We start from the raw sequence: 22871 nt of genomic DNA on the forward strand, positions 1-22871 counted from the left end.
CCTTTCACCTAACAAGGTACAAGGTACAAACCCACATGCTATTGGATTTATGCCCGCAACAGTCCAACCATGCCCTCCCAAATTTGATTTCTGACTTTCTCTTTTATCCATTGAATGTTTGTCAGAACACAAAATCCCCTTGACACGTTTCAGGACCAACCCTACCTGACTCTTTCCCAGCATTTGTCACTGTCAGCCTTTCCCTCATTTAAGCCCTTCTCTCGCTTACTCTGACACCGCACTCTTGGTTCTCCTCTCCTTCTGATCATTCCTTCTCAGACTCTTTTCCTCTGTCCCTTAAGTGCTCCCCAGGGCTCAGATTTTGGCCTTTTTCTCTCTTCTCACTCTACACGCTCACAACGGGAAACTGTCTGGGGATCGTTATAACTGCGAAATACCTTATCTGAGGTAAGCAAGCCCCTTAACGGGGCTCACTAGCTCTCAGACATTACTCTGCCTTGGTTAAATAAAACTGACTCACAGGAATACATAATGGAGAAAAGTTTGTTAGGGAAACTTCCAGCTACCGAATCTGCCCAGGAGGCAGGGACCACAACAGGAAAAATTTAAGGAGTCTCAACTGAAACTTATTTTTTTTTTTTTTTTATTAGGAACACAGGCCTTAAAAAGATAAGCACCTCTGAGCTTGTTTCCTAAGACATCCTATTTATCGGAATCCATATTTAGACAGGACGTTCCAAGCGGGCTGGACTACACAATCGCGTTCACTGAGCTAACCCCAGCACCAGCCTGGACCGGTTTGCGGCTTGTCTATTGCGCGGTGGCTCTGCCTGCAGTTCAGCCGTGGTGCGGCCCACTGGGGCGGGAGAGCAGGAAACGGAGCCACGGTTGCCTCTGCTGAGAGGTGCTGCATTCAGAATAACTCCTGGAGTAGCAGCAGACACGTGCCACAGGCTTAGGGCGTTTCCTCCCGGCTTCACCCAGGTTCTCCCGCAACGAAAACAATCTAGGGAGTTGCCTCAGCCACCACATGTCTCGGAGCGTGGACTGCTCCGCCCGCGCAACCACGTGGTGGAGGGCGGGCCCTCCCCTGACGTCACACAGGGCTCCGCCCCTTAGGGGAGGGGCGGGAGCGCGTGAGCTCTGTTACGCAGGCGCGTTCGTCCTTTATAAATGGCGCTAGAGGCCGACGGTGGGGGTGTAGGGAGAGGGTGTTGCCGCCATTTTGTAGGATGTTTGTCGCAGCGACTGGGAGAGAAGACGGCGGTTTGGTGACAATTATTGGCCAAAGGGCCTTTTATTTTTGCGGAGGTAAGGTTTCGGATAGGGTGTTCTGGGCTGGGCGGTTTCCCAGTCTTTTAGGTCTCGAAGCCACGTGTCGGAAAAAGGACGGGATTCGGGGCCTCAGCAACGGGGGTTTCTTCGGGGCACAGCTCTGCTCGTGGCATTTGAAACCTAAAGTTGCCCAGGTGTCATGGTAGATTTAAAATCCTAGGGCGGAAAGGCCTCGGCTCTGCTGCTGACTCTTCTCAGAGAGGCCAGGTCACTCATATCACGGCTACTTAGGCCCGTGACTCGTCCCGCCGATCAGGGTGAGACCCTGCGAGAGCCTCCTGGGGCAAGTGTTGTCCTAGATCAAGCCTTACTCTGGGTCCCTGGCCTCGGCCGTTTGTAGCATTCTGGGATTTTCCGAGGTCAGACTTCTGCCTCTGAGTGCGCCAAAGGCCCTGACCAGGTGCCCTGGCGGAGAGGCGGGGGGTGGGGACTGGGCGTCCGAGGAACTGCTAGTTTGCGAGTCCAGGTGGTGGAATTTAGCTCGTGCTTGTGAGAGGTAAATATGGAGAGGCTCATCCTTTGTGCGAACTGTTTTTTTCCTAAAGTGGAGCATAGTATTGTTGCATCAGATCTGCATTTCTGATACTTCTGCATCACACTGTCCTTGATTACTTAAGTAACCGTGAAATGCTTATACTATTCTTAGGAAACAGCGCTCCAAACTGACCACGTCAGCCACCTGGTCTTATTTTATAGCTATCTTTGTATGATTGTGCTCCATACATACACCCACAGGCTCCTTGTTATCCATTACATACAGTACTCTTGGAGCCATCTAATCATAACTTTAACCTATATAGATATTTTAATATAGATAACGTAAAATTGTCGGGTAATACAGGGTGTTAAAGGGCAGTAGAGAATCAGGTTTCTAAGATGGATATAAACATCCGATGTTTATTGTATCTGATGTTTTTATTGAAGGATGTCCGATGATTCTAACATGTAGGATTCTTTGTTAATTAGAAATAGTGTGATAATTCTAGATAGTTTTTCTTTTTTTTGTATGCGAAGGAACCTAATCTGTGTAACCTGGATCTGGGATTCTTCTCTTGGCCTCCTGAGAAAATATTTCTGAACAGTAGTGGCGGCGGGGGGGCGGGGCGGGAATGGCTTCCTAACAGCTGAATTAAATTTAAAGTAATGAACTTGGCTAGAGAAATAAAAACCTTTGGCTCTCCCAAGATGCTTATTTTAATATTTGCATATTGATAACTGTGGTTATTTAAGAATTCTGCCTTGGTGAGCTAGTTATGGCCTACTGACAGTAGTAGAAGGAAAAAAACAGAACTGAAGCAGACACACATGTTTTGCAAAAACTGCATAATTGTCATAGTAATAAACCTCAGTCATCATGTTGTAATTTTGCTTGCTATGATTTAAGAATGCTTAACTAAACAATTTTAAAGAGTTTCTGTGTGGTTAAAATACAATTTGGGTAATTGAAGGGTCAGAAGAATTCCACTAGAAATATAATTTTTTTTTTGATGGCTTTTCTGATGGTCTTTTGGCTCAGGTTAATTTGTAATGTCATTTATTTCAGTTTCCCATATTCAAATGACTATGTAAATCAGAATGCTCACTTATCAATTTCCAGTGAGAGCCCTAAGTAGAGTTTTAGGATTTTTGTTGGACCTAAGAATCAACAAGAGAAGTGAGTTAAAAGATCTGAATATTTGGTGGCTTCGGGCTCTCATGGCATGATACCTACATTTTCTTAGGGAATACCTCCCAGGAGATGCCTCATTTTAAAGTCTTTTAATTCATTTGAAGTCTTTTAAATTTTTTACTTGAATTTGTTTGCTTGTTATTGAGTCATTTGGGCTAACTGAAGGGGGTTAACTAAGTTGGTTTTGCTCCATTTTACCTGTTTTCAGCTCCTTGCTGAGTTGTGAACCTCACCCTCTTCAACAGTTTGGACATCACTGTTAAAAACTTAACTGCTTTGTGAAAGAATTAAGAAGGGAAGAGGCAGATAGGGATGACATTGTTAGAACACAGATCCTGATCCTGAATGGAACCTGTGAGGATGTAGATGGAGTCAGGGAATTGTCACAATTATCTGATTTCAGTGTGACCGTATTCATCCTTATAGGTTCATTTCTTTAGTCACTCCAGATCTACAACAAATATGTTTAATTTTAAGAATGGCTGCAGGATGATCTGAAAATAAACAGTCATCTCCTATATTCAGTATCCCTAAGTGTTTCTCTGACTTCAGTTATTTGTATCACAGTATTTCGACAAAGCTGCATGACACTTGTGATATTTGTTTTAAATTAGTTCACATTTAAAGTTAACATCAATAACTTAATAATTTGATTATATCAATAACTTAAGAGATTAGTAATGATTTACCATAGAAAGAAGGTAATGATAAAAATAAAACCAAAAAAGTTATTAATTTCTAGCTAGATATTGTTGTCTACTGAAGGCTCTAAGCCTGAATCCTGACTCTTTTTTTAAAATGGCAGTTAGCAAGTGTTAGTTGAAGATATGCACCAAGCTGAGAATTTATCCAGAAGAATTGAAAGAAAATGTATTAAGGTCTCACAGTGTTATCATTTAGTACTAGGTGTGTATACCACTTAGAATCATCTGACATACCAGTGGGATAGTGCCTCCATGCCCTGGGAACCATTACCTACGAAGATTTCAGAACCTGTACAACCCTATGTGCTGGGGTTTTTCTATTTAATATTAATGTGAAATATTTTATTTACTAAATATAACCATCTGTAAATTCCACAACTCACTTTTCATTTCCATTAACAGATGAGGCATTCCAAAAGAACTCACTGCCCTGACTGGGATAGCAGAGAAAGCTGGGGACATGAAAGCTACAGTGGAAGTCACAAACGGAAGAGGAGATCCCACAGTAGTACACAAGAGAACAGACATTGTAAACCACATCACCAGCTTAAAGAATCTGATTGGTAAATTACGCTTGAACTAGTACCATTTTAACACTAATAGTTTTAATGACTTGTCATTACCTTATATAGCTTTCATCTGTCAGATTGTTTTATAAATCAGTCAACAAATACTCATTCAGAAAATATTTACTGAGTGCCTATTATATGCTAGACACTGCTGTGAATAGAACAGAGTTCCTACCCTCACATATCTGTGTCCATTTCGGAGCTGTAGGAGACAGTTGATTGAGTCCCAGCTGCCAGTAATATAGTTGGGGGAAATGAGACACACAAAAGTTAAGTGATTAAAGGACCAGTGAGTGCCTTTAACTTGTATGTAGTAGGGAGAGCTGTACATTGGGGCACTTATTTAGGGTTCCACAAATGAGAGATAATGAAGGGTGGGGAAGAGTTCATCCAGATGAGAAAAATAGCATGTGGTGTGTGAGAATGTTAAAGTGTGTTGGGGATTAGTTGCTTATACTGTATTCTACAGGTTATATTTGTAGATAAGGCCAGTAGATATGTTTGGGATTTTTAGAAGCTTGGCTGTTGTAAGAAGGGCCTCAATAAAAATTTCCAATGGCATGTGTCCTGTTCTATTCTTACCAGTGTAAAATTTGGAGGTAATACATTTATATAGAATTGAAGGAATTTTTCAAGTTCCTAAATGATTAAACAAAGCCTAGGTGAATAGAGTTTCTTTCATTCTGTCCTCCATTAATTTCCCTCTCTCATTTGTTTTTGTTGGTTCTATGTTTTCTCCTTGTTTTGTGCAGATGTTCCACTGGGACTGTTTGCCAGATTGCTTTCTAAATTAGCCAACTGGGGTTACTTTAAAAAACAATATGTAATTTTTTTCCTTCTCCATGCCAAAACAGACTTGTTCTGTAGAACAGTGAGCTTGTTGGTAATCAGTGCAGACTAATCATTCTTCACACACTATCATATGGAGGGAAGAGGGAGAATCTATGCCAGGATTTCAATGACCTGAGCTAATTAATGTATTATACAAGAATATCTGTACCCTATATTAAGATAAATACAAAATACTCTGTAAGGCTTAACATATAGTACTAACCATTCATGGATTTATTATGCATTGTATGTGTAGAAAGGAAGTGATATGAATGATGAATGATATGAATGATGAATTCATATTCATAATTAACCACATAAAGATGTTACTGAGTCAGTGCAATAACCACTAGGCCAATAGTTTCTTCTTTGATATTGGCACCAGAGATGTCTGGTGGTAATTGCTCTCTAATCTGGAGTAATCTAATAATCTTTTTCAAGATTCAAAACTTTACAAGAGTGTTTTTTTGTAAAATTATTGGAAAAAAATGAAAAATACAGAAGCGTATAAAGAAGGTACGCTTGGTAGGATGCTAGTCCCCCATTTGGATGTAAAGTTATTTCTTATTCTTCTGAAAAATATTTTTATATACAAATCTTTGCCTCTGAATATTTCCTGAAAATACGTTCTAAGAAGGGACAGTTTCAAGTTAAAGGGTGTGAACTCTTATAAGGCTCTTGCTACATATTCACATATTTTTCTAGAAAGTTTGTACCAAGTTACACTCCTACGACATGCTGTCACCAGTCTTGCTTATTTTGAAATGCCAAGAATAGTGTTTTGTTTTATTTGAATTTTTAAATTTCTGCTGAATTTGTCCTCTGTCATGTGCTTATTGAACACCTGAACATTTTTTTAATTGAAGTATATTTGATTGTGAACATTATTTTTGTATTCTTAGCCTATTTTTTCTATTAAAGTGTATTTTTCTTATGATTTATCAGCGCTTTTATTGGTTATCAATTATCTTACCTTTTTCATATATATTTCAGAGTGTCTTTTCTTTATGATTTGTAAGTAGCCTGTGAATTTCTCCCTTCCTACAGGCTTAATCAATTCTACACAGGAAGACTGATGTGGCTGTGAACACTGTGAACACATTTTATATCCTTAAATGTCTTGTTGTAACATAGAGTATCAAGCCTTAAACCAGTGATTCTCAAACTTTAGTGTGAATAGAATCACTTTGGAGGTATGTTTAAAATGCATATTACCAGATTATTCAGTGAGTCTGACCTGGGGTCCAGGGATCTTCATTTTTAAAAATTCAATATTTCGATATTGTTAATAAACAGACCACCCTTTGAGAAACACTGTTTTAAGCCCTTTAGCCCAGCATACAAGATTTTGGATGATCTGTTCCCAGCTTATTTATTTGCCTATGTTCCCCTATGTGAAAATTGCTCTTGCTGAAATTGTCTACTTACTATTTCCTAAGTAACATGTAGACAAACTCATCTCTAAGCCATTCTGGCTAAAAGTACTCTATAAATGTAAGATGGTAATATGCCATTTTTCTTTCCTGGCATTTCTTCTACTTCCCACTTTGCCCAAATCCTGATTTCCCTTTAAGATGCAACTGTTCCCTTCTTTTTCATGAAATCTTCCCTGACCATTTTAAGCATTTTGAGTTTTTTCTCCTAAGCACTCATATCCAGGCTTTCAACATTTCCTGCATTGTTGAGTTTTGTTTTATTCTTGTATGAGTAATCTCAAACTGAACAGTTATTTGTTGGCAGGGATTTTGCCTCATATATATTTTTTACCTTCCACAGAACCTGTGTGGAAATAAAAACAAATGCCCATAGCCTCATTAGTCTTGGCTGTTTTGAAGAACTACAGTGAAATATTCACTGGACATTCAGTGAATATTTTTAGAAATTAAATCAGTCTGTTCATCCTGTTCACTGTGTCCATATAGCCTTTATAATTCTGTAGACTTTGTTTATATAATCTCTAAGCCTTGGTTGTTGTAGGTTGAAGAGGTCCTCATCTTTTTAGTTTATCCTCATGGTATTACTTCACTCTATGTTTGTTATTCTTTAGATTATTTATGGATTATCAGCAGCTCTAATTTCACGCACTAGTCCAGCTAAGGATTATTAGTGTTAGAGTTTTCCGATAAATTTTAGACTTTTATGGGAAGGATGCCTTACAGAATTAAACAGATGCCCTTTAGAGTATGGTAATTTCTAGTTTGACGTATTGTAGATCTCTCCCTTAACGATTCCAAGCAACTGATCAGATCCCTGACTTAGACCCAGATTTAGACCCTAATATCCTGAGTTGTTTCTCCAATGGCTAGAACTTAAGGCTGACACTGGGGAAAGGGGGTTTCTGCATCTCCCCAGCCTGGATTTGATGCCAGCCCTGTTGAGTAGCAGTTTTAGAGATGCTTCTCCTTTATTTCTGTGTAAACCAGCCTCCTGAGAAAACAAATGACAACATATTCTGGGAAAAAGAAAGAGGTTAGTGAGGGCAGTCTGGTTAACATCTCACTCCACTGCTTGTCAGTATTATTTTAGCTGGTGTGTCTGACTGGGCAGGTGTCCCCTCTCTCCCTCAGTGCTCCATGTGCACTGAGGGATCTCTAGAAGCTTCACACTCTGTTGAAAAGGACACTCATCCCAGGTAGAGAGGGGGATGGGAAACTGGGCCAATTGAATCTTTTTCTTTCCATCAGATCAAGGCTGCTTAACTGGAATCCATTGACTTCCTGAGGTCCATGACCTCTGAAATTCCTTGCCAAGTTTTGTTTACGCATTTGTGCGTTTCTTAGGGGAGAGGGTCCATATCTCTCAATGAGATTTTCAAAGGGATCTGTAGATTCAGAAGTTAAGCACTATGGCACCAGATGATGCTGTTTTTCCTGAATTCTTGTTTATTTCACAAGCAGGAGTGACAAATTCAAAATGCAATGGGAAGTAGGGGGTTGGGAAATCCTAAGCAAGCAATTACAAGAACCTTTTCTCATTTGAGGGGGATATATTTTAGATATTTCTGGCACATGAAGCAGCCTTCAAAAGCTGTGTTGTCTATTTCTCAGAGAGATACAGGAAGCTCGAAATAGAGGAGAGGAGATGGAATAGGTGGTGTGTATAATAATACTGGCACATACAATAGGATTTAGAATGTGCTCTACAACCATGGCAAATCATTTTCCTTCTAGGAAAATGAAAATCTCAGTTTAGTCATCTGTAAAATGAGAGGCCTGAAATATATTTAAGATTCCTTTAGCTCTAATACACCTTTCATGAAAGAACTCTGTGTGCCAGAGATACCTAACTTACATTAAGAAGGAAAGGAATCCTGTTTTGCCTGCCTCATATTGTGTGTGGCTCTGAAAAAAGGAAGAGAGCTTAGTTACAGATGCATATATCACAAGATTGATGAATTTCAGAAGAGCAGTTTTGTGAATTTTTGGTCTTAACTTTCCCCAGAAGGTAAAGGGACACTTAATCAAGTAAGCACTGAATATGTTGAATGATTTGACCCAAGCTTTGTTCCTTCATAGCAGTATATATTAATAGAGATATGTTCCTCTTTACTTGTTGGTTAAAGTAAAATTATTTCTTAAGTTTTGTGAGTTAAATATAAATTCATAGCATCAATTTGTATTTTTTTCTTTTATTGAGTTAGCTGTTTTAAACCAGGAATTCTTGAGAGAATGTTTTATTTTAACCACGTTATTCTAGAATGAAGAGAGTAATTTTAAATCCTTTAATGTGTTTGCAGTCATTATTTAGAAGCAGGGTCCTTGAATGAGAGAGATTATCGGGACCGGAGATACATTGATGAATACAGAAATGACTACTGCGAAAGATATGTTCCTAGACATTATCACAGAGACGTTGAAAGCAGTTATCGAATCCACTGCAGGAAATCTTCAGTCCGAAGCAGGAGAAGCAGCCCTAAAAGGAAGCGTAATAGACACTGTTCAAGTAATCAGTCACGTTCGGTATGACTGATTTTGTTTTTATTTTGGGTGGATACTTATTTGTGTGTAAAAGCTCTTACTGAGCCAATAAATTTGAAAAAGTTTATAATACTATATGAATATAATTGTGTTTATATTACTTGAATCCTTAAAGGAAACTTCCAAATTCTTACAACTAATCTGTATTTATTAGTTAGCCCTCATTTGCCCACATTTACTCATTTTCTGCAGACCAGATCATGAGTTTCTTGATTTTAATGTTAAAAATATTTTTATCTTTTATAACATAATCATACGAAAAGATGAAGCACCCATCTTTTCTTTCATCTTAAACGTTTTTTACTTTAAAAGAAACCCCTTTCCCAGTACTTGGAGACAAATGTAGAAAGTTGCACTGGCGGATACTTACCCTGTGTATAGCACAGGCTCCAATTAGTTCCATTGGAGTTCTGAAAGTGGGTGCTGAAGGGGAAATTATTGTCCAGAAAGCCTGCCCTTTTTTTTTACACTCATGAATCTTCACTTGTTTGCAGTAAACTATGAATTATTATTTTCCTCCCCAAGTTTTCTTCAGTAGAACTATCATTGATTAGATCGAACATTGACATTAGCCTTTATTTTCCCCTTTTATTTTAATTAAGTATGTTTAAAAATATTGCTAAATATCAATTTGAACTAATCTTGACATTTTAAAACACTTTCCTGACAAACTAGACATCTCAACTCACAGCATAGGCTATTTTATAACAAGAGATTAATAGATCATGACATTGCATTCTTTAAATTTCAGACTTCAATTAAGTCAGTATTTTAAAGAGACAATTGTGTTGTTTTTTTCTATTGCCACTTTAAGTATCTTATCTGAAAATCTGTTCCTTGCCATGTTTTTCTTCTGTAACATAAACTGTGCCTTGTGAATTTCTGGGGACTGAATTTGAAATTGCTCCTGCCAACTGTTCGTGGCCTGGTGCTTATCTGAATGCCTGAATATCTCCCCGCTGAATGAATTGCGTATTCTGCCCTGAATTCACTCTGATATATTGATTGGCTGGATGATCTTGGTGCTGCCCACTTGCCGTTCCAGAAGAGCCACCGAAGGAAAAGATCCAGGAGTATAGAGGATGATGAGGAGGGTCACCTGATCTGTCAAAGTGGAGACGTTCTAAGAGCAAGATGTATAGAATATTTTTCAACACTTTTTAAACTTTTCAGACAGAATAATCTTTTTAAGAATAGTTTGTCAGCGGGGGGCTAAAGAACTCTTCATTGCTTTTTTGTTTTGTTTTTCGTGGGTTTGTTTGTTGTTCTTTTGTATTTCTTCTTTTCTATAGAGTTTAAATATTTCTACTCTAAAGTTCCAAAATAATGAGTGGAATTTGAGATTAGAGCAAGAATGATAGCTCTATCTAAATTATTTTTGTAGCAGCTGAAAATAAAATAATTTGACTGCTGGAACCTTAATTATGCTTTAATAGAGATCATTTGAAAATATTCCACACTTAAGCATTCATTATTTGAATAACTGATAATTTGTACGCAGGTACTTACACTTCTTTCTCCCCCCTCACTTTAGATGAAATCGTGGACACTTTGGGAGAAGGGGCCTTTGGCAAAGTTGTAGAGTGTATTGATCATGGCATGTAAGTTTGTTGTATTTCTTTTTTGAACATTCTGATATTTTTGGTGGAGAAGGATCCATAATTTAAATGAACTGGAATTTAAGTGGTAACTATGTGTTTTCCTGGGAGGTATAAGTATTCAAAAGTTCTTGAACTGTGTATGATTTATTTACCGTAAGTATGGATTTTGATCAAGAATGCTAAGAATTTTTATCAGATGGAGTTCATTGAAATTAATGTGAATGTTCAAGTGAAGAGTTTCCTAGAACTTAGGTCCTTAGCTTTCTATAAGAGATTTGGAGTGCTTTACCCTACTTTTGAATTGCAGAGACAATAAGTTAGCATGTCTAATCTTCTTGGTTCAGAAACTTTTATTTCCAAAGGAAATGTTTTCCTCTAGGATCTCTATTCTGTGGTTGCAAGTTTTTATGTAAGTGAATGTCTTAAAACAGTTTAGTGGAAACTGCACATTTCTAAATTGACATCTAAACTTTTCTTCATAAAATAGTTGAGGATGTAATTTCCAGCTTATTGTAAATGCTGATTTTTTTAAAAAAAACATATCTCTCTTTTTAAATGTTTGGAGGAATCTAAATACAACAGCTTGATACCTCCTGTCATCCATGAACAAACTTTTCTTGAATACTTAGAAATGCTGTATCCTTGAACTTACTTTTACTTCATTTTTCATAGAGAATATTATCCTAAATGTCTTTTATTATCACCCTTTCCTCTCTATGACAAAAATGTGAACATAAAGTAAAATTTTAAGATATTTTGAAATACTTTGACTTAGGAAAGTTGCTAAGAATTCCCATATATTCTTCACCCAGATTCCACAAATGTTAACATTTTACAGTATTTAATCATTCTCTATATTTACATGTTATATGTATTTTCAAGTTTTGCCAGCTCATCTACAGACCTGATTCACATTTCACTAGTTGTCCCATTAAGGTCTTTTAAAAATTTCTTGAGGTTCTAAGACTTGAGTATTTGAGATATTCCAATGAATAGTATTCAATTGATCAAGTACAAATCTGTTACAAATTTTGATACTTATTAGACCTAAAACATACAGTGTAATTGAAAATATATCTTTTATTGAGATGGTTGGGGCCTTTAAAAAATGAGTTCATGTGTCCATAGATAAATCTTACTGTTTTAGCATTAAGTTTCCATTTTTCATTTTTTTTAATTGACAAGTAATATGAAAGCTTGTAAGTTTAAGGTGTGTAACGTTGGTTTGAAACATTTATATACTGCAATATGATTACTATAGTAGCATTAGCTAACACCATTATCCATTTTTCATTTTTATAGCTATTAGCACTGTTCATTTTTATAGCTTATTAGCAGTTAGAAAACTTGGCCATACGATTAAATAGATGAGACTAGAAGAAGTTTTGTCACAGCAGTTTTATAGTAATTCTTGTAAGTCTTGAGATATATGCTATACATCATAGGGAGATAAATCATTAAAAATTTATTTTGATGATTATATATCAGCCCACAACTTCATTGGGGCCTTGTCAAAAGAAATGAGTTTGGAATAGGTTTGCTATCCAACCACTAGAAAAATTTGTTTGCCTCAAAGATTTTTTTTTTTTTAATAAACAGCCTAGGGCACAAACCTTACCATATTAATTTCGTGTGCATGGGGTTCTCTTTTGTAATGTGGGAAGGCCATAGTGAAAAATGCAGGGTTGACTGCTGGCTTGTATTCAAGAAGATCAGGTTTAGAAAAGAGGACAGAAGGAAGCTGAAGATTTGGAAATCCCTTTCCTCAAAATCATTTATGGCTTTTTTTTTTGGCCGCACCACGTGGCTTGCGGGATCTCAGCTCCCCGACCAGGGATTGAGCCTGGGCCTACGGCAGTGAAAGCTCATGTCTTAACCACTGGACCACCAGGGAATTGCCTCTGTACTTTTTAGGAAGTATTACAGATGTCCCGGTCTAAAACACGCTGCCCTACATTGTTGCTGTTTATACCTATTCGCATCCGTGAATGCACTAAACATTTTTTTGGCTTCATGACTTATTGGTGTCTCCTTTGCCGGAATTATCTAACAAACTGATAGTTGTCTTTCTTCTCTGAAGAAGTCTAAGCTCCCCTAACCCTGATGGTTAGGCTCTTTCTTCTCTCTACTCCTTATACCAGGCACTTCTAACCTTACGATAAGTTGTTCAAGTGTCTGTCTTTTCCATTAGACTGTGAGGTACATGGGACAAGCCCTTTTTAACACTGATTCCAATGCAACATCTGGCACAGTCGCTAGCCTGGTGAATGAGTGAATGCTTTCAGCAGTAGTATGTTCTATTCAAGGTTTATATTTTTATCCTTTTTTTTAAAAAAAACTACTTATAAAATCTAGGTGAATTTAAACTTTTGGAAACAAACATTAACGTTGATAAGTATTAAGAGAAATCATCACTCCGTATAATGTATATTTTGTCAAAATGTTTCGAAAAAATGTTTATAGATCTGCTATAATATACCCTGAAAGATTATTTTAGGAAAATAGCATAGAATGATTGGTACTTAATAAGATTATGCTTTAGAGCAGGGGTCCCCAACCCCTGGGCTGCGGACTGGTAGGAACTGGGCCTCACAGCAGGAGGTGAGCAGTGGGCGAGCAAGTGAAATTTCATCTGCTGCTCCCCATAGCTTGCATTACCACCTGAACCATCACACCCTCCCCCCACCATGGAAAAATTGTCTTCCATGAAACCGGTCCCTGGTGCCAAAAAGGTTGGGAATAGCTGCTTTAGAGGATACATGTCTTCAGTGCCCTTCTGTACATTTACCATTTTCATTTTGTTTTTAAGGGGTGGCATGCATGTAGCGGTGAAAATCATAAAAAATGTGGGACGATATCGTGAAGCAGCTCGTTCAGAAATCCAAGTATTAGAACATTTGAATAGTACTGATCCCAATAGTGTCTTGTAAGTAATAAACTTGGAACTGTGATCCATTATGTTACATGAAATAATCAGAATTCTGTGAACTGAATTATTTTTATTCTGATCTGTTTTAGCCGATGTGTCCAGATGCTAGAATGGTTTGATCATCATGGTCATGTTTGTATTGTGTTTGAACTCCTGGGACTTAGTACCTATGATTTCATTAAAGAAAACAGCTTTCTGCCATTTCAAATTGACCATATCAGGCAAATGGCGTATCAGATCTGTCAGTCAATAAATTGTAAGTATACTTGTTAAATTTTTAAATACCAGTAAATTAAAGGTTTTATTGTACAAGCAACATATCAAAACATTGTCACTAAAAATGCACATTGCAAGTAAAGATGAAACCACTTTTGATCCCTACCTCTACTACTAATTCTCCTGTCTCCCGGTACAGATTAAATTTGTAAGTGAAACTAATAATGTCTTTTTGTTCTTTTGTAGTTTTGCATCATAATAAATTAACCCATACGGATCTGAAGCCTGAAAATATTTTATTTGTGAAGTCTGACTATGTAGTCAAGTATAATTCAAAAATGGTAAGTTATACTTGTTTTAATTTTGGTAGTTGTCTTTAAAATTAATTTAGCTTGGTGATCCTTGGATGAGGAATTTTACCTTTGAGGCTTATTATATCCTGATGTTTAACCCAAAAAGGGTAATCCTTTGCCTTTCTCATAGGGTTATTTTGAAAATCAAAAAAGATAATTCATGTGCAAGCCTTTTGGATAGTGCTATAAAATATTTCATATTTTTATTGATCTTTGTGTTTACTTAACTGTATCTCTAGAAACGTGATGAACGCACACTGAAAAACACAGATATCAAAGTTGTTGACTTAGGAAGTGCAACATACGATGATGAACATCATAGTACTTTGGTATCTACACGGCATTACAGAGCTCCAGAGGTCATTTTGGGTTAGTAGATACCAGACTTCCTGATATTTTAATTGAAAAAGAGATTTTTTGTTCTCTACAGCTTTTATTGGGGGGCAGGTAGTTGGGGGATAGCTGTAATTTTCTTAGCAGTGTACAGAAAATGTTTTCTGTTTTCATAAAAGCTGTCTGGACATTGCTATGAATATTTTTCCTGAGTGGGAAAAATGTGATATCATCTGTAAAGATATTCCAGGTTGTGGTTATTTTTGAACAAGTCAGTCTTACAAGATCATAAGAGAACAAGCTGTATTGGCTAAGTACATGACAGCAGTATGATTTTGAAGCAATGTGGGCACCTCTTTTCGTCTCATCACAAATCATGGTGCTGGTGAAAATGCTAAAGATTGGGTTGGCAGACGTCTAGATGTAGGGTGGATGGAGGTTAAGAGGAGAAGAAAGAGGGGCTAGTCTAAGAGGAGAGCTTCTTTGATCATCTTTGACATGAGAAAGCATAGAAAGGAAAATTAGTTAAGGTGCAGGGTTTTTAAATATTAATAAAAGGGAACTCAGTGAGGGAGAGCGCGTCTTAATGCCTCAAAATTTAAAAGTTCGAGACCAAGTCATGTTGATAGAGCAAGGAAGTCAGAAATGGCTTTGGGGGCTTGGAGACAGTGGGAAAAATTCAGATCAGGTGATATTGGGAGATAGTTAAATGGTATAAACATATTACTTCACCAAAAGTAAGTTTCAACCGAGGTTGGATAGTAAAACATCTTTGTGGAATCAGTCTTTTCCACTTTTTACCTTTTGTCTAAGAGGACTTGGTAGTTCAGAATATGAATGTGAAAGCAAACTAATGATGTTTACCTAGAGTAGAGAATTAGTAAAAGGGACAGGAAATTAAGAATATTATGTAGTGCTGGCTAGTAGAACTTTCCATGATGATAGAAATGTTCTATATCTGCACTACCCAACATGGTAGCAATTAGTAGCCACACGTAGACTACTGTGTACTTTCAGTATAGCCAGTGTGACTGAGGAACTGAATTTTAAATTAATTTAAATTTTAGATTTAAATAGCCACATGTGGCTAGTGGCTACCAAATAGGATAGCACAGATTTGGAGCTCATCTTTGAGATTGATGTTACTAGGATTTCTGCTTAGTATGGTCTGAAAGAAGCTGCTGTGTTGCAGTAGTTGAGAAAGTGTATTCATGATTGAGGACTGAAGGCTGCAATGAAGGTAAAAGAAAAGAGTGTGGGAAGAGATTGTGGACAGAGAGGTATTTTCAGAGCTTAAAAAGAGATAACTTGCTGTGTTTTATCAATTTTAAGAAGAAGATTTTTCTCTACATTTTAACATGTGAGGGAACATAACATAAAACAATTGGCATTTTTTCTTTGTTATTGGTTTGTAAAACAGTGGTGTATCTTACGGTTAGTTAATGGCCTCCTCCTAGATTGCGTAAGATACAGTGATTCTTAGTAATAATACAGTCCCATGCGTGGCCAGGCTGGGGATAGTTGATATAAATCTGAAATTGGGGTTATTGGTCTTTAGGAAAAGAAATGAACAGATGGGAAGATTAGAAGGGTTCTTTGCGTGTTTGTGAAGTGTTACTCCTGAGGATTAAGGCAGAATTAGGTTGAAGAGGAAGATGTTGTCAGTTGCTACCATTGAGGAGGGCAGTTGGTCTCATGTCTTGGGTGTTGGTAGTAAACAGAAGTTGGTAAAAGTGAATGATGTGAAATTCCAAAGAGTATGAGAGCTGACGCATAAGAGAATGAGGTAATTTACAGTCACTTGGGAGAAAGCTGGACTGGGAGACAGGAGTGGCTGGAAAAGAAAACTTTCATCTTAGATCCAGGCTCTATCATTTGCAGATTTTGTATGTGTTACTGTAAGTAGAAACCATGCTCCATTATCCTTTTGTTCAAGTGATAAGTACCATGAGGGTTAACAAAAATGACTAAATCATAGTCAAGTTCCTTGAATATATTGTTTCTTCCTTTGTCTTTAAATTCAGTAATGTTACTGAAAGTAATTGAAATGTCTTTTAAAGTAGGATTTATTTGTACATTATTGTTTTATTAAAAACTTAATCTTTAAAAGGTTAAAACATCTGTATGGTTTACTCTTTTCCTTTCTAATTAGATATAGACTTAAGGCTAGGTGTTTTTTTCTTTTCTGAATAATGTTACTCTTGAGAATTCTGAAGGAGAAAGTATATATGATCATATATAGACAACCTGAACGTACATATATAGATACCTCTCTATGTGAACTTTAAATAGCTATATAATTCTGCTTATGGGTGACACTGCTTATAATATCCATTATAATTCTTACATAATTTATGTGACACTACTATTTCTTTTAATGGAAGAAATAAACTCAGATATCAAGCTGATGGTAATTGATGAGGGGTTAGTAATTACATTCTGAGGATAATTATTGATCAATGTTTGCACTAATAAAATGTAAAATTTCATAGAACAACCGTTAACTGGGTATAACAGTGCTCCTCATTGCACAAGCAATTCAGAGACTATGGAATATATGCTAATCCTTCTTATTTTACATAAAATGCTTCCTCCCCCAGGTTAAAATACTGTAATTTGATACAAGGATATGGAGGACTGAAAGCATAGTGAATAATGTTTGATATAAAACTAAAAATGTAAACCCTGAATTTACTATCATATTCTCCTAAATAGGCTATATAAAGAGAGCACCCACATAGGAAAAGATATTGTGTATTGGCAATTAAAAATTGTTGCGTAATACAATGTTTGGTTTTGTTTTTAAATAGCTTTAGGTTGGTCTCAGCCTTGTGATGTTTGGAGCATAGGTTGCATTCTTATTGAATATTACCTTGGTTTCACAGTCTTTCAGGTATGTATTTAGTAAATGTTATTTACTGATTCATTATGAGCTTTAATGTTAAAGGCATGTTAAAGTTTTGGTTTCCATATTGGAAAGTTGCCATAGTGTCATTATTCTTAAGATTAAAACTTACATGTGCAAAATAGTCATCCTTCTCTAAAACCATAGTTGAATGAAATACTCCCAGTGAATGGTCATAATTCATTCTGCATGTGGAGCTTTTAAACACATGGTTCATATTGACTTCATATGATCCGTTTTATTGTGGTGCTCCTTCATAAATTTACATTAGTGTTACTATGGTCAGTTTTAATTCGGCTCTGGTTATGTTGCACTTTTATTAAAAGAATTCAGAAACAGTAAGTTGTATTAAGCATCTATGACACCCTAGGCACATTTCTAAGCACTATGTGTATAAAAATGAAAAGACAGCATCTCTGTCCTCAAGGAAGTCATACACAGGATAGACATGGGAAAACGTACAGTACAATGTGATACTTGCTATAATGGAACAATGTAGAAGGGAACCCAGAAAAGGTGAACGGTTAAGTTTCCTTAGAGAAGGCATCACTGAGGAGTAGGGAGTTTAATCCATGCTATAAGGAAGAGTAAGAGTTTGTCAGAAAACCAGAGTGTGTGATGGCCATATCAGGAAGAAATGGTATTCATAAATGCAACAGGCATAAAGGAAGCTACTCTAGTTGAGGAAGGATGAATAGTGCTGTCAAGAGTGTCTTGGATAAATAGGAAAATGGTGTCAGTAGGCAAGTACTGATTCATAGTGGACTTGTTTGCCATAGAAAGGTATTTGTTTTATCCTAGGAGTCAGTGGTTTCCAAATGTAGACTGGTTGGTCTAAAATGAAAATGATTTTGTAGGGTTGCCATTCTGGCTTTCATTTAGAAATCATCTGTCCTGGTTTTTTGGTATTAAAATGTTCTTTCTGTGAAATGGTAATAGTTATTGGCTTTCTTGGCAGAACAAAAAGGAGAAAACGTTATTTAGGTCTCTACTTTTTTTCCTCATAATTTTGCTTATGTCAGAAAACTAGAAGTCTTGAAAGCTTCAAGTGGTGTAACCATTGAAGGACTTTAAGAGGGTTGTGATTTGATCAAGGTGTGTTGTTGGATGGGGTGAGGGTGGATAGGGAGTTCCTGGCTAATACTATCAAGGTTGATTTGAGGTTATGGCAATGCAGGATGAGGAGGGAGGAAGCTGTGATGAATTATAAGTCACTTAGGTGGCTGTTGCAGAATATATGTGTTCACTGCTGTGGGGCACCTCACCAAACTTCTGTCTACTCTGTAGAGCTGTTAAAAGTACTCTGAGATTGTAGACAAGTTTGATATCTAGAACATAGCTGTCGGTCATTTCTAGGGGGTGGTGTCTGGTTTTGTGGTAGTAAGCTATAGGGTCAAGGAAAAAGTTGAGCACAGTGCATGCTTTCTTCATTCTGACACATATAAAATCCTTCACATGGTTTTATGATTGTAAATCATTCTGAGATCTTAAGTGTCGATTATTAACTTTGGTTTGAGATGTGGTTTATATTTTAATTCTACCCTCCAAAATAGTCTTCAACTAAGGAACCTTTTGAAGATAATGGAGCTTGTATTATTTATTCCTGTCACGAATTAAGAACATTTTGAAAGCAATGTGCTAGGCACAGTAGCTAATAGATTTAAAAAGCATTGTACATAGACTCTGCTCTTCAGAAAAAGGGTTGGCAAACTATATCCTGTCTGATGCCTGCTTTAAAAAACAAAAAAGAATATGTGGTAGAGACCATTTGTGACCATCCAAGCCTAAAATATTTACTATCTGGTCCTTTACATAAGAAGTTTGCCAGCCTCTGCGTAGGAGTGTACCATTTAGTTTAACAATTTATTCTACTTTAGCCAAAGCTCTGTTACTGTATAATTTAAGAATATGAGTTTTGACTTGGGTTCACAGCTCAGGTTTCCTCATTGATGAGCTATGTGAGCTTGAGCTAGTATCTTAACCTCTTTGAAAGTTATGTTCCCACATTCCTAGCTCAAGGTTGTTGTAAGAATTATTGGGACTGTGTTTTTATTGTCTAGGATTAGTGTTACAAACTTGCTATCCATTGGGTAATGGAGGTTAGTTAAGCAACCGATAAAATGAGTAGCCAGGTTTTTGGTAATCTTCCCCAGTCATCCCTCAGTTAAACAGTGCAAGTAATACAAATAATGAAAATCTGTTCTGTTTTACATTAAACAAATTATTCCAACATTGTTAATCAACTGTACTTCAGTAAAATATACTTAAAAAGTTGTTCCTCAATCAGCTATACAGACCTTACCAATCCATTTCAGAAATCGGACAATCAGTATAGCTCATTCAGTTTTTTTCCATCTTTGAAGTAGAGTGTAATATAAATTGTATAGCTGTCTAATCTAGTCCTTTTATGGAAACACTATTTTCTTTTTTTTCTTAACATTTATTTATTTACTTTTTTCGGTTGCATTGGGTCTTCATTCCAGCACGTGGGCTTCTCTCTCGTTGCGGTGCGCGGATTTTCTCTCTCCAGTTGTGGTGTGCAGGTTCCAGAGTGTGTGAGCTCTGTAGTTGCGGCTCGCGGGCTCTCTCGTTGTGGTGGGCAGGCTTAGTTGGAAAGTGGATTCTCTACCACTGGACTACCAGGGAAGTCCCGGAAACACTATTTTCTTGTGTTTTCCTTTTATGTGCATGTAGGGAAATGGAAAGTGCTAAGTTTCTTTTTCCTATTTTTTTAGACTCATGATAGTAAAGAGCACCTGGCAATGATGGAACGTATGTTAGGACCCATACCAACACGCATGATTCAGAAAACACGGTATGCTTTTTAAGATTAAAGCCCTATATTGGGTACATGCAGTGGCCTATATTCAAACTATAGAAAACCCATCTTTGTTGTTATTGCTTATTCCAAAGACTGTAGATTTTGAATTTTTTTCATGAAGTCGTTTTTGAAAAGTAATGCAATATTTACTTTGTGATCCAGTAAATAAAGTGGTGTTTTTATACTCAAGGTAACCTTTGCATAAGTGTTTTCCTACGTTGATTTAAAAATAATACATAGAGTAGTAAAAAGAGCTTGATTTTGGAGTCATATCTAAGTTTGAATTCCAGACTGTTGCAAACCACATGTATGTCTTTGGACAAGAATACTATAAGTGGTTTCAAAACATAGCTTCACCACAGAAGTCATCCAGGGAATTGTTAAAGATTTCCAGCCCCATACCAGATCTAGTGAAATCAGAATTTACAGGAATGGATCTAGGAACCTCTGTTTTTGAAGCTGGCATTGTTTCACTTATGGTATTTGGGAACAACTTAGGTGGGATACTAAAACTTCAGAGGGTACAAGATTAGGAAAAATATCATATAAGGTAGCCGATATAATTATTGCTGAGATTTTTAGAAATTATATGTTTATATATATAGAAAGAGAGATGTCTGTGGTTCCATCTTTTCCCCCAATCCCCTGGTGGGGGCAGGGCAAGCATGTGGGATTTTGGGGGGTTTGTTTTTTTTTTAATCCAGACGTCTCTTTCCTATAGGAAACACAAGTATTTTCATCATAATCAGCTAGATTGGGAGGAACATAGTTCTGCTGGTAGATATGTTAGGAGACGCTGCAAACCATTAAAGGTAAAACAACAAAAAACAAGAAAGAAACTGTTTTAACTATTTTTTAATGTCTTTCTTAAACAAAGTCATTTTTCCCCTCAGGAATTTATGCTTTGTCATGATGAGGAACATGAGAAACTGTTTGACCTGATTCGAAGAATGTTAGAATATGATCCAGTGAAAAGAATTACCTTGGATGAAGCATTGCAGCATCCTTTCTTTGACTTATTGAAAAAGAAATGAAATGGAAATCAGTGGTCTTACTATACTTCTCTAGAAGAGATTATTTAAGACTGTGTCAGTCAACTCTAAACATTCTAATATTTTTGTAAACCTTAAATTATTTTGTACAGTTAAGTGTAAATGCTGTATGTTTTGTATCAATAGCATAATTATCTTGTTAAGCAAATATGGTCTTGATAATGAATGAAATATAAAAGCTAAAATTAATTTTCCTTTTTTGAGATTAATTACCATTTTTAAAGACCTTTGGAATATCTTTTGTGTCCAGCGATAAATGTGATTGATCTTGCTTTTTTGTACATGGAGGTTGACTCTTGGAAGTGATTTTTGTGTTTTGTTTTTTGTTTTTTTTGAGTAAAAGGAAATCTTGGCTACTTCATTCTTAAAAGAATATTCTTTATTTACCTCAAACTTTTCTTAGCTTTAAAAGTTTTTTCTGTAATTGTTGAACAGGTAATAAGTATTATTAACTCTAGGTAGGCAGGTATTAGAAACCAAAACCCATAGGAACTGTTTGCTGTTGGAATTTCATTAAATTGTAAGTATTGTGTTCTTTTTCATTGGGTGATGTCAGTGGTGGTAAGTAGCATTCATGGAAAGACATCCAACTTGTGCATCGTAATAGGTTAATAAAACCACATACACACTTCGTTTAAGATTAAAGTCTAACTGGAAAGTTAGCTTGGAAAGTTCTGTTTTCCAATGGCTGTTTATGTAGTTAGTCACAAATATAGAAATAGGAATTCTGATGACTGAGGTTTTTGTTTTTAATGCCAAATCTTCAGGAGTCTAGAAATTGTCCAATATCTGTTTCCTTACCATATGAAGTATAAATACTTAAACCTCAGCCTATGAGACTTTAAGGTTATTATTAAACAATTTGTATTTATGTTACTCTTTACTGGAAAAAAAAAAAAGATTTGATTGGAGAACACTTGGGAAGAAAACTGCAGAAATTTCCAGACCCTGATTGGTTAACATAATGAACTTTTTGTTTGTAGGTATTTTTTTCTGTTTACCTGTTTTCACATTAAAAACTACATGGTAAATATTAATTTAGTAAAAAAAAAACAAAAACTATTGATCAGTCTGCCAGGTAAAAATGTTTTTTGTTGTAGAATTCATGATTGATTATCCAGATAAAGGTTTTTTGTTAAAAGTATTCCCATTTCTGAAGTGCATTACCAAAGATTTGAGTTTTATCTGTATTCTGAACATAAAATGCATGTAATTTTTTGGTATGACAAATAGTGATACCAAGGTGGGTTTCTCTACATGATCCGCTGGTAGCATCTGCACATATAGTAAAGCTATGTTCCTGAAGTTGACTAGGAATTTAAGAAAGCTGAAATTTTGCCATAGAATCACTGCATAAATTATGCTTAGGGCTCTGATGCAGTCTACATATGTTATATAACTATAGTCTACATATGTTATATGTTATATAACTATGTTATATGTTATAAGGTTTTTTTAAAGGAGCATTTGATGTAAAGAAAAGGTTTTTCCTTAACACAGCAATGTCGTTATAGAGATTAAGAAGTCAGCCATCCTTTATTTTCCTCTCCATTTCCATACTGCTGGTGCCACTCTACTACCTAAGCCTCCTGACCTTTCCCTACAAGTGCTCCAA

The 22871-nt window shown here is 36.4% G+C and overlaps 1 protein-coding gene across 5 annotated transcripts; it reads left to right on the forward strand.

Moving 5' to 3' along the window:
* The first annotated feature begins 1161 nt into the window (after window positions 1–1161).
* CLK4 (CDC like kinase 4) lies at window positions 1162–22846 on the forward strand. Of its 5 annotated transcripts, none has more exons than XM_082836726.1 (13): window positions 1162–1272; window positions 4072–4232; window positions 8806–9028; window positions 10092–10182; window positions 10581–10647; window positions 13457–13573; window positions 13666–13832; window positions 14039–14133; window positions 14385–14514; window positions 17289–17371; window positions 20119–20198; window positions 20926–21016; window positions 21098–22846. In XM_082836726.1, exons 2-13 carry the CDS (start codon window positions 4072–4074, stop codon window positions 21236–21238), a joined length of 1446 nt encoding a protein of 481 aa, XP_082692852.1. In that variant the 5' UTR covers window positions 1162–1272; the 3' UTR covers window positions 21239–22846. The 5 variants fall into 5 exon arrangements, 4 of the variants coding, with proteins under 4 accessions (XP_082692852.1, XP_082692853.1, XP_082692855.1 ...); XM_082836729.1 differs by lacking the exon at window positions 1162–1272 and adding an exon at window positions 4991–5057 and having other exon boundaries at window positions 4076–4232; XR_014326120.1 differs by lacking the exon at window positions 20119–20198 and having other exon boundaries at window positions 21098–21207.
* Window positions 22847–22871: the final 25 nt, after the last annotated feature.

The sequence above is a fragment of the Leucopleurus acutus genome (assembly GCF_964270905.1).
Source record: "Leucopleurus acutus genome assembly, chromosome: 3".
Taxonomy (NCBI): domain Eukaryota; kingdom Metazoa; phylum Chordata; class Mammalia; order Artiodactyla; family Delphinidae; genus Leucopleurus; species Leucopleurus acutus.

Excerpts from the sequence above, each read along its gene's own strand:
- CLK4 (XM_082836729.1), top strand. The coding sequence starts at position 4,130 with ATGAAAGCTACAGTGGAAGTCACAAACGGAAGAGGAGATCCCACAGTA. Across the intron at positions 9,029-10,091 it reads CAAGTAATCAGTCACGTTCG|AAGAGCCACCGAAGGAAAAG; the intron begins GTATGACTGATT and ends TTGCCGTTCCAG. Across the intron at positions 10,183-10,580 it reads AGACGTTCTAAGAGCAAGAT|ATGAAATCGTGGACACTTTG; the intron begins GTATAGAATATT and ends CCCTCACTTTAG.